At 38.9% G+C, this 12,289-nt stretch overlaps 1 protein-coding gene across 1 annotated transcript; it reads left to right on the top strand.

Moving 5' to 3' along the window:
* The first annotated feature begins 5,725 nt into the window (after positions 1 to 5,725).
* LOC111271342 (uncharacterized) lies at positions 5,726 to 10,524 on the top strand. Its single transcript, XM_022852077.2, has 5 exons — positions 5,726 to 5,814; positions 6,010 to 6,328; positions 6,540 to 6,704; positions 9,576 to 9,774; positions 10,278 to 10,524. Exons 1-4 carry the CDS (start codon positions 5,780 to 5,782, stop codon positions 9,771 to 9,773), a joined length of 717 nt encoding a protein of 238 aa, XP_022707812.1. The 5' UTR covers positions 5,726 to 5,779; the 3' UTR covers position 9,774; positions 10,278 to 10,524.
* Positions 10,525 to 12,289: the final 1,765 nt, after the last annotated feature.

Genomic DNA, 12,289 nt, shown 5'->3' on the forward strand with positions numbered 1-12,289 from the left:
CCGAAGTTCAAATTGATTTGGAAAACGATTGCCACTCCATATGTTGACAGGATTTTGGCGCAGAGGACTACAATTAGCATTGGATACTCAGTCCCAGTGCTGGAATATACCGAATGAATGTACTAAATATACGTATACTTAAATATATATTGCACAAATGTGCATAGCCGACATAACTATACACAGGCCGCAAGTAACAACCCTCACGTGTATTAATTAGTTGATAAAACGGCCATGTTTTCACTATGTTAATACACAGAAAAGAAACAAAGTCAGCCAAATATCAACCTGCTGCAAGTGAATTTACGATTAGCGGACCGAGCTAAGTGCTTTTTACAAGAACTTATATTCACTCAGACAGCTGCTCCTTACGTACTTTTAGACGTGAGTGCTTTATCCGTTAACGCTACTCCTCAAATAATTCTAATCGCATTACTGACGGACTGATCTGGATCTAAAGGTTATCGAAACCTGACCTGTCTCCGCAACCGTTCTTGGTATCGCGCTTTCTAACTAAAGCTTGAGACACATGACGTAGTCTTCTAGACTCTAAGCCTGGAGTAGGCACGCTCCGTTTTACGCTAGGAGCGAGCTGTTTCAAAGACTGCTTAACGCCAGTACCGAATGTAAAATTTTGGGAAGTTGACGAATATTTACATTTGGATTATGCAAGCCAGGCGGATACCAAAAGGTTCCCGTATTCACCCACAATATAGGATGTGCATTAGTCTACGCGCCTGACAATCAAATCCATGTCTGATTTCCGGCCTTAAAAACGTCTTTTGAGATTTATATAATTATTTTATAATGACATTTCACATTGCTACCGCTAAGTGCCCGGATTCTACGGACACCTCAAGTAGAAGTATATCTCTCAGTTTGGTAATTCTAACAAAAATTAAGGCCTATAAGTAATTTCGAATCGCAATTTGAATAATTATAATAAAATTAAAATCTAGCCTTCATTTTTCTATTTCTGGTAGTGGGTCGCGTCACTATCTGACATAACTAAAGCGGGCGGACAGCTGAGGAATACCCACCAGAGTCGGAATTCAGCTTTAAACGAACCCCATCATCTCTTTCTCCTTAGCAAATCGCGGATTTCTTAACAAAGGAAGTCGGGCTTTTGTGGACGATAAAAGAATGTGTATGTCTAAGGCAAGATTCACTTAAAACTAAAACGCCATTTGATGGGATGCAGCTTAGATAAGAATGAGACGTAAAATTTTACATAAGCTTTTATTGACTGCGAAAATTCGAAGCAACGATTATCTCTGAACCGCATATAATAAAGGTACAGGACGTGAAATCGAACAAAAATGTGATACGTACGACTGGAACGTAGATGATTTCTTAGGCATTTCCTTGACAGTTATAGACCAGCATCTACATCAATGGTAATGTTCATACACGTCATTCAAACACACGAGTCGCACGAGCTTTTCAGCTAGTCGTTTACGAGCGGGCCTTTTCATTTGTACCGAAACCATCAAGACTCCTTATCCGGTATATTCTTAACATCAGCTGTAAGTGGCCAGGAACGGTGCGCCGATAAGATCTGCGGACTTGAATTTACAGGTCTGTATTGTCGAATATATTTGTCCTAATCAAATAATATTTTATACAAACAATATTAGATTTTTTTTTTTAGAAAATGAAAAAAAAATTTCAAATGATGCTGTCATAATTCAATGTGGCAAATTTTCTTGTAGCACCTCTATTTTTTTAGCGGCGTACAAAGAGCAATTTACACATGCCTAGTAGGGCTATCGTTAATAAGCCCGCTCTCTTTACTTTTAGCAATAGCTCAGTTATTTATGCTGTCAACCCGTACTGTCGTTGTAAAAGTGTGATTCTGTAAAATTATCAAGAAAGTTATGCACTTCATCTTCAATAGGAAGGGCTTCGTCAAGCAGAGGATGCCGCACATGGCTCTAGGTGAAGCTGGTCTGATGTGAAATGAAGTGAATTTGCTTTCATGCTAGGGCTCAGTTGACCTTCAGGTTCCAATGAAGGCGCTACTGACGTACACCGCGTGCGTTTGCTTGTAGCGATGGTAGGTAGCAAAGGGATCCCGACAAACGGCAAAGAGCAAATGACAGACGAGGATGCCGACGACCCCAGGAAAAAATTCACAATTCAAGGCCGAGTTTTTTTCTTAAATTTGAATGTAGATAATATTAAATGACAATGAAGGTGCCAGTCATATTTTGTCTTCTACTTAACGAACAAATTAAAACTAACGAAAATATGTTTTCGTTGGAACGGGACCTATAAAAGTACTAGAGCGGTCACGTTGTAACGTAATGGCCAAACATTTAGATATGTACATTTTTATGGGAGAATTCGTTCCATAAAAAAGGAGGGTAACTAAGTAGATAGGCACAGGCTTGGGTCCGCAGTAGAAAACGAATCATGAACACAAGCAATGAATCTAGGAAGCCAAAGGCAAGTGTTAAATTGCTTTTTTTTTTTTTACAAAGTCTAAAAAAATTACTATAGCAATAACTACGCAATCGCAGGTGAGGAGGTACTGCAACTTTCCCAGTTGTCTACGTGAAACAGAAAGACTGACCATCAAATAAGTAGTAGAAGTTTAGAGTCATTGGGTAATCCCCCGCATTGATACCATGAAAAAATTTGTTGGAATCCGACAACCGTGGATCGACCCTGAGCTGAAACAAGGAAGGACTTTGGAAAACAAGAGGCGGCGGAAAGCAATGCTGTTGCACGGCAACATTAAGTACTGCTTGATTTCGGCAATCTGGAAAATTCGGGCAGACCATAAGGAAAAATAGACTTGCTAGTTGAGAATTCCAGCAGGTTCCACCCGTTCTCGTCCGGAAGACTAACGTATATCATTAAATGACTCGAATAATAAACATAAAACGTAATTATCGCATGAAATTTATGAAGAACCCGCGGAAAAATATTTAGTACAAATTTGCGACACTGTCGTACTACTGTTCGTCTGAATGAATTGACAGATATTTGTGTCATAAACACGCTTTCTTAGACGCTGACATATTACCCTTCTATTTAAATCTTCTAATTAAGAATTTTTACGACACTCTTCATATTTGCTCGTTAATTAAGAACGAAGGATAAACGAACGTTAATTAAGATTAAGTAAGTACGTTTCGTCGAACTAACGATCCTCATGTGAATTCTAGCGCTGTGGACGCGTCCTGGAGAAGTTCAGCGATCGAGCTCCGTCTCAAAATTGAAATCGTGTGAGGTTCAGGATCGAATTTATAAGGGGTCAAGGTAAAATAGATCTGATATGAAGCGATGAGATGTGATTCGATCTCACCAAAATAGCCCCTCAGCGGCCCTTTTTGCTTTCAGCCAGCTCCCAAGTAGATCTTTGTGTCTGTCTTGCACAGTCGGTAAGCACCGTGCTAAAAGGATGCGATCATTCCAGTTCTAAACGCTCTGTCGTTCAGAAGTCAAGTTCAAGTATGCCTAGAAGCATTCTTTGCTCCTCATATATAGACATATATTTTGCCGCTATTTTTACAATAGTCCCACAGTTTATACATTTAAGCACGTAAACATTTGATATCAGCTGTACTGCGTCTACCTAAGTCAGAGCGCCTCAGATTATGTTATAACATAATAACACAAAATTTTTATAATGAAATTTTGCATTAAACCATTCTGAGCTGAGTTGTTGTTGTTGTTGCCTCAATTGAGTAACATTTAATATCGACAGTTGTGCCCTTGATATTTGAAATGGTAACTGACAATGTATGGCTAAACACTGTTACAGAATGAATATGTTTGTACAACTTAAACTTATTCGTTAGGACAATAAACAATTGATTCAATATACTGAATAGAGTGGCTGATCGCTGCAAAACTAGAACTCGATCCGGCGAGCCTTTCATTCTGCAGATGGCTTCTCGAAACCTGTGAATTCCATTTAGCGCCCCGTGTGCGGTTGCAACATGGTAGTTTCTCGACGAATTAGGACCTGTAGAATTAGAGAACCCAGAGCATCATTTTCGCCTAAAAAAATAGAATTCAATGCGTTGAATGTTTTAGATTTAATCTATATTTAATTTAAGTTACTTTAGGCATCATCAACACTTGCGCAACTAGCTCAATTTTTTTAGAAGACTTTAAATAAAATGGGCTCCAGTATGATACACGTGAGCACTTATCTCCTTGAGAGCGGTGTGGATAAGGAATCGACACATAGCATCCTATAAATCAGCATGTCAGGAAATCAGTCTGGCTGATCCTACCAATGTTTTACACTATGATGATACTTCGAAACATATCGCTATCCGGCTAGAGAAATTGATCAAATTCTAGTTAGAAATGTACACAAATAAAACAAAAAAACTGCACGGAAATTCATCGAAAGAAGCATAGAAGTTAATCAGAACGAAGGTGTCGTTGTATAGAACCAGTCAACCGTAAATGCCTAGTGTGTGTATATTTCTTGCAAAAGACCTGTCTTTGAATTTCGTTACTACATTTTTTTTGCATATCTAGCAAAGTTACAACTCACTGAGGATGTAGACGCAGGCCGTTTCCTTCGCCAAAGGAAACTGCAACATCGACGTGGCGAAACGCCACATCGGAACACTGCAAGCCGTATATGCACTCGGACGTCGCATACGACTAATGGAAACTCATAGGGATCATGTGTAGTCTACGTTGACAGTACAAGGCCACTAAAGCTCAGCTAAAAAGCAAAATAGAGGTTAATGGAACAAACAGATATTCCATAGCTCTGTATGGAACTGCATGCTTCTTAAACGTTCGTCCCCTATTTCGATCTATAAGAGCGTCTAGGCTCTCAAAGTTTTTGCACCACAAACTTTGAAAGTCTAGACTTTCTCGTTTCGTAGCTTGAAATTTAGTATTTACAACCGCGGGCTTGGAAGCCGTGCTGAAGACGTGACATGATAATGCGCATTCTCCAGCGGACCTACTATGCATACGTAAGGTGTACTTGAAGGCGTCGCTCATAGCTAATGATCTAACTTCATTTGATACAGCCACAAATGAAAATGATAAGATTCCACAGAGAAGACAAGGTACCGAACTTTTTCCGTGATCGTCAGAGAACTTCTGCACAGACAACAGATCAGAATTACATGAAACTGTTTTCACAGACCTGCCCAAAAACTCTGGCAGCACTTCAGTGAAAATATGGTGTACATCATACACAAACTGTCGCTTGTGCGGTTGGCATGTAATACACGCAATAAAAAACGCAACCAGTGGCATTCTCCTACAGTGCTTGGCACAGTCATTTAAAGCATAGGATTTATTTAATAACTAGAGTACAACATTCATTCGTCTTGTCTTGCCAAAATTTTTTGACTTTTCTCAGAAATCGGGTTCATATATTAGACAAAATGCATCAAGACCCATCGAACTAGCTTGGCAGTTGAAGTAGAGCTTGATAATTTCCGACAGAAATAATGCTTTCCTCGTCGTCTGAGGGGTACAAATTTGGTTTGAACAATGTATTTCCCAATGAAAGTTATGTGGGCCAATGAGAGAATAAGTAAACTCAACAGTAAGGTTCATTCATATCTCGAATAGTTCGATAGACTGGAAAACACCATGTATAATAACTAATTGAATGGATGAATTCGTATGAAAACTAAAAATATGAATGAACGCTTTTTCAAATCTCGCACGTGTTTTCTCCAAGCTGCATGGATCTAGATAATCGATGGAAGATGAATAGTAGTAATTCTACGCAGATAACAAGGTTCGCACAGCGTGCTGACCACTGGGCCTTTTGGACCGTCAAATGCCGCAACATAAAAATGAAAGCAAGACAAGAGGGTACGAGTCGTTGAGCCAGGGTCCTACTAATAACCTACGAAGCTTCAGGCAAAGACCTAAAATAGACATCGGCTTCGTGCTATGGATCTACATAGTAACACAGATATGAAATGCGATGTCGTAGGAGATGTTAGAAACGTGTGTAGCGTCCTTCTAGTACTCAGATCTAAATGATTGCGTTGTTTTACAAGGTAGGTTGCTATCAAGGATCTTCGGTCAGTCCGCAAAGACTAGACGACATAGAAGAAATCAGGACGATCGATCCAGCAAATCTCATCAGAGAAAAAAGTCAACGGATAGTCATTCGTCGTCGACCTGTTCCTCCGAAAATCGAACTCCGCTGAGTGTAACCGGTCTACGTAAGACAGAGGAATCTGAAAAGAAGCTGAAGGAACTTATACAGGCACTCACTGTCCACGTTTTGCCGTTATTGGAACAACCGCCTAAAGAAACAGAGGGCGCAACAGTTAGCAAAAATCGTGTTTTATTCGCATTAAATCATGCCGCAGAAAAGGTAGAATGTATGCGCAATTTCCATAAAATAAACCGGCTTTAAAGATCATTATATGGCCATGAGAACTGTGTGTGCGTTGAGGTAGAATACTTAGAGAAAATCGTCTTTCTTTAAAATTCGCAATTGAACGAATTCAGGTCAACTTAGGTTCAAGAAATCGCACATTTAACATTGAAAGGCTTGTAACTTTCGTCTGCTGGTTCTCTTACAGGCTCTTAAGAAAAAGAACGTCTTCGGTCGGCTTGAACAGTTACGCACAGAGGCGCGAGAGGCAGACAGCGTTGTAGCTGACTTTTTAGAAAAAGACTGCGATACCCGATTAGCTGCTATGGCACCGAAGTGCGCCGCCTGTGGGGCTCCGTGCAAGAAATGCACGGTGAGTTTTCTCCCGCTCACTAATGTAGGTTCCACAGGTCGCACTTACACATTTTTGACTGTGTGAAAATACATAAGATTTTTTGCATTAGAGTCGTAGCCACGAACAGATAACATCGCTTAAAAATTAAAAAATGTTTAGTCACAGAATTGAAGTGTAAATTTTTCTGTTAAAGCTGCTTTGTTCTGTAATTTATAATTAACGTGTTCGATTTTTTCCTTCCTGTCGTTAAGTCGAAGCAGGGATTGCCCCACGGATAACGGCGACAAGTCTTTTTTATTAACATTTCATTGTTCTGGAACATTAGATAATCTTTAGATTTAAATTAAATATTTTTCAAGTTGAACATGGTCATTGGTTTTTGATATAGATTGTCGATCAATTTCGATGATACTGCACTATACCATCATTGGCACGTTTTTCTCGAATGTTTTTGCATCGTCGCTACTTTCATAATATTTTCAAATTTGTATTTTTTACGTGGTTTTGCCTTGCATAGAACGTATCTGACACATATCGATGCTTAAAATTAAGTGCAACAAACGAAAGGTACTTGCACGGTATTGTATGTGATCAGGAAGGGTGAGAAGCTCTGTTATGTGCGTTAGAAAAACAGAAATGTACATCGTAAAGTTACGTCTGCAGTTTGTATAATAATGAAGTTGATTTGCCCACGTTGAAGAGCGTTAATTACAATCTATGGAACCTGTTTGGAAGTTGGGAAGGGAGTTGAGAACGTGGCTATGAATTTTTTTAAAGCGAACATACGTGACGGATGCTTAGCCTACTGACCTGACATGGTCAACATTGATATTTCGGAAGGTGACATTTTGTTATTGTTATTGCAATAACAAAAAAAAAGCATTGGTAAATAGCATGGTATGATGCCTTAACACAAGTTGTTAATATAAACGCTGCTGGAGAACCGTTTATATATAATATATTATGTGTATACATATAAATATAATAAAGCCAGACCACTTCACTATAGCTTAACGTAGATGACGTTCAATCCCGATGGGTGATGATTGCGGTACGCGGCTTATATTGGTTCCATCGTGTGGAAGCTGTGTCCCCCCCCCCCCCCTAAATAATTTGCAGTAATCCAAACAACGTAGATATATTCTGCATACTAAACCGATGAAATAGTTGTAGATCGTTTAATAGCAGTTCATTTCAAAGGCACCTCCCGATCCAATAGGCTTTGTTGTTAAGTGTGTACAAGCCAGTCACTAACAAAGCTAAATTTAAATCTATTTGTTGCCAAATGTTCTATCATACATTTTGGGCAAAACAATTCTCACGCCTTATGGTGAGAATTCAATTGGGTTAATATCACTGTTTCAATAGCCATACATTTTAGTGTAGTTTTATTGTCAGTATGTATGGTACATTTACGAACAGCTGGTATCCCCCAGTGGTGGAAAGCAAAGACGTTTAACAACAAGCTTGAAATTAAATTTTTTTTTATATTTTTTAACAAAAACGAAGATGTATTACAGGGTAAAATATATAGAATAGCTTAGCTAGATAATATAACTAGATAGAATAACAGCCTCTTCTTAAGCTTCTGAATTCAGACTTTGACTACGCATAGCGGATAGTGCGAGTACAGAGTTGCTCACTGAGTTTGGGTTATTGTGAGAGTTAATGAGAACTGAAATATCAATTTATATATATATATATATATATAGGGAAGTTAACGTTGCCCAGTCACATCGTTCTAGGTGCTTAATAGCTATGTAGGGCACATGTCTGTAGGCTGGCCACGTTTCGGAATAAACCTGCCCGTTGGAATTTTAAAATGGTTTTAGATAGGCAAACGTTGAAGGTCAAGTACCGTCGCAGGTGCAATCATTTTCGTATGAAGTAAACTAGCTTGTTGTGCATTTTTTATATTATGTCTGCACGGTCTTCGTTCACAGTTGCGCTAAGGGCTTAATGAAACGAGCGCAGGGAACCCCATGTCGGTTCATCACGAACAAGAACATATGCGGATTTTTTTTAACGTACGATAAAGTAGAAGTGTGGAGCTAGTTAGAGGAACATGGCCACTTGGTCTAAACACTTTGGAAACCAGTGGTTAATTTTAATTGTTCTGCTAACAGACGTAAATTGACAAATAAAAGATATAGCAATCTTTTATTTGTCAATTTCTGGTTGTTTACGGTCCGATTTCGCAATTTTACGGTTTTAAATCCAGGTTAGAATACAGCAGAATTGTAGTTGAAGAAATGCACGATTGTAGTCCATGGTCAAGTACCTACCATAGGCCGTACAATATAATGTTAATATATATAATATAATAACTTATATTAATTTATATGAGAATATCATGGTTGAACCCATTTGAAATTCCACTTGCGTATGTTGAGGTGTAGCTGTTTTCTGTAGTTCGATGTTGACGAATAGCTAGCTAGCTAGCTATCTCTGCGGTAATAAGAAGAATGGTACATAAATAACATTCGTCAAAAAATAAACTTTGATCACCAGTTCTGGATAAAACACTTTTGGCTAGTCGCATTACTCGACCCAATCCACGTCCTCCAAACCGGAAGAAATCCTTATACATTACACGCGAATTGACCCTCCAGCGGCAGTAAGTTGAAGGTTAAAATCTGAACGAGCAGTGGCCACCGGTTCACTCAGATGTGCAATGGACTGTCAATGTCCTTCAGTGGGTAACTGATATTAATCTTTCGTTTTGAAAGCGTTTGTATCTGTGTGTTAGAGGCTTTTTCCGTTCCCCTATTAGGGTTCTAGTAGAGCAGATAGTTATTAAAAGAAAAGAAAACATAGAATTGCGTTAGCAATAATTCGATACTCAGTTGGTGGAACGGTACAATCTTAATTGACTAACTGAGTTGGCAGACACCTGGCGGAAGCGGCTTCTCAAGGCCCGAAGATGGAGAGCTTCGTATGTACAGCAGTGCAGTATCGTGGGGTCCTGATCAAGTGACAGATTTCAACGTGTCAGCCAACGAAGTAAATGGCGGGGGTTTTTACCCGGAGCCAGACTCCGAGCTACTCTCATTGGACGAGAATACGTCATCCAGCGTTAGAAGCTAACGTAAGCCCTTTTCGATGCCTATTAGCAAATATTACAGATTAATCTGTTACCATACAAGCTCAAATATTGTACTTGTTGTTTAAGGGTCGCCTGTATTGGATAGTCAGTATTACGTTTTCTAACAGCAACGTACTGAAATCTTACCTCTCGTCTTGCTTATTCGTTTTTAATGTGGACTTATCGAAATGTTTTAACATTTTACTGAACTAGGACAGTTCTCAAGCGTTCCCTCAAGTAGCGCACAGGCTTAAGTCGAAATAGCAAATTTTGATAGTTGTTGGGTCCATTTTTCCCGCACTAACAAACCCATCCTGTATGCACGATTGGTGATATGAAAACAAAGTGCTTCTCCTAAATTTCACGTTGAGCTAAAGTCATGTCTTAAACTAGCACTCGGTAGTCGCTTTACAGCCGTTGTAGTTATATGATTTGAGCACTTATGATAAGTCATGGATTTTTTGATCATTTTTGAAAGAGTATTCATTTTTGGTCACTTTCCATAGGTTTTGATTTTGCCGCAGATACGATCTTGCCGTAGCGACTTCGTGTCAACTTGCTAACGACAAAGGAAGGGTCACAAACGGTTTACTTTACCTCGATTTGGGTGCATTCTAATTTTTAAATGTGGAAGTGTTTGATGACGACAGCCAGTTGAAACCGTTTCAGTACTAGAGGCCGCGATCAATCTAGTACAATTTACCTAAGACTGTCCTTTTTGGGTAAAATAAAATGCTTTACATCTCGTTATAATTTGCATTCCGTCATCTGCTGTATAAAATATTGCTATTTAAACCTTGAACAGCAAAAATTCGATAGATTGACCTATTATTGATCCGATTATTACATATAGGAAACTACGAAAGCCATCGTAGAATTATGTTGACTCTTCCAAGCGATGACGTAAACGTAAATTCATAGAGAAACGTTCGTTTCTAGATAACGAAGACGGGAACGGAGAGTTTAGCTTCGCGGAACATTCTTAGACAATGGTTACGGGTTCATATATATGTGAACGCCTTAAATTCTATGAACTATGAGATTTTTCTTCTGGTAGTTATTTTTGTCCCGAAACGTTGAACCAGTTCTTTTAGAAGGTAACTTAAACTCACGTGAAATTATTAGGTAGTAGCTATGTTTATTTAGTATAGTTTAAAACATCGGTTACTCCCGGTCGTGTCTACGGGTATAATATACTAATAACAGTATGTGGACAAGTTTGAAAAATAAACTATCATCTAGTCTTAATCGTTTCGTGTTTTCCAGTGACAGCTTCTAGTTCGCTGAACGCTGCGTACGTTCTTCACGCTTGTAACGACACAATTTTATTATAGTTTGCAAATGCATATAGGTTATTATCTTTTTTTATTTATTTGTTTGTTTAATTTATATGTCGTGAAAAACTATTCTCCATTTTTGTAGTCGGTAATCTACTACTCTAGGCTTGTTTTTGGTCGTGTTGACTTTGTCAAGTGAGTGACATGAGTGTATATATTTGATGGTATGGACTCGTGCAATTGTTTCTACCTGTCTCGTAACCTAACGAAAAGAAACAACCGCGGCTGCTAACGCGGCTTATCCCTTAACCATTAGCACTTGATGCTTTTAGCTCCAGAAGGGCAAATGAACCGGTGCCAAAAAAGCAACTTAGAAAAAATGATGAAAATTGGAAGAGCTTTGTTTGATACTCGTAGCATTGCAGGGTGCACTTGGAAACACATTAGCTTCAAAGAAAAATACCTAGAAGACCAAGAAAGACAACGCTTAATTTGAGTTTTGTTCTATTAGCAGCATAGACGAGAAACGCTGCCTGCATGTAGAGAACGAATCCGGAAGAAGTTTCCCGCGAAGGCATCTTAATTTCAAAGCGGGGGTTAGTAAATGCACAGGAGAAATATTAATCTAGCTGCGGCCATGCCTCCTTTGATACTGTATGAATACACCGCATTCCAGTCAGGTACATTAGGTTATGATGCCTGCTTCCTCTAATCGACTCGCCTTGATAGGACGTGAGGGGGTGTTGAGTGCGGCCTATGAGGTGTTGATCACTGCGCGGATTAAGGCGTACTGGAGTAATTTTCTGAATCTGCTAAAGTTATGAACGTGGTTTTTTTAATACATCTAATATGAAGTTCTGAAAAATGAGATCAAACCAACAAGGGACATGCTAAGAACAAGCAGGGATTATAGAACCTCAAGACTTAAAGTAAAACCGGCAAGAGGCAAGAGGCTGCTGAATAGAACTGGCATTTGGTGAACGTAAAATAAAATAACTGAGAAAATACACATTATGCGTTGGAAAATTTAAACACTTTGAAATGGATAGTAGAGGCAGATTGAAAATATTCAAGGTACTACCGTAAGCTAACAAGTGTCACGCAACTGTTACATGTTGCAACGTTCAAAACAGAAGATGAATGTTTTACAAAGTGTGGTCAAAATGTCTGAGATGGTGGGTAAAGCCAATTATTCCTGCCATTCCTGTTGTTATTGTAGCGTATAAATTATTTTTCGTACA

This window comes from Varroa jacobsoni, unplaced genomic scaffold, assembly GCF_002532875.2.
Source record: "Varroa jacobsoni isolate VJ856 unplaced genomic scaffold, vjacob_1.0 contig00549, whole genome shotgun sequence".
In the NCBI taxonomy this organism is placed as follows: domain Eukaryota; kingdom Metazoa; phylum Arthropoda; class Arachnida; order Mesostigmata; family Varroidae; genus Varroa; species Varroa jacobsoni.

Excerpts from the sequence above, each read along its gene's own strand:
- LOC111271342 (XM_022852077.2), top strand. The coding sequence starts at position 5,780 with ATGCCGCAACATAAAAATGAAAGCAAGACAAGAGG. Across the intron at positions 6,329-6,539 it reads TAAATCATGCCGCAGAAAAG|GCTCTTAAGAAAAAGAACGT; the intron begins GTAGAATGTATG and ends GTTCTCTTACAG. Across the intron at positions 6,705-9,575 it reads CTCCGTGCAAGAAATGCACG|ACACCTGGCGGAAGCGGCTT; the intron begins GTGAGTTTTCTC and ends CTGAGTTGGCAG.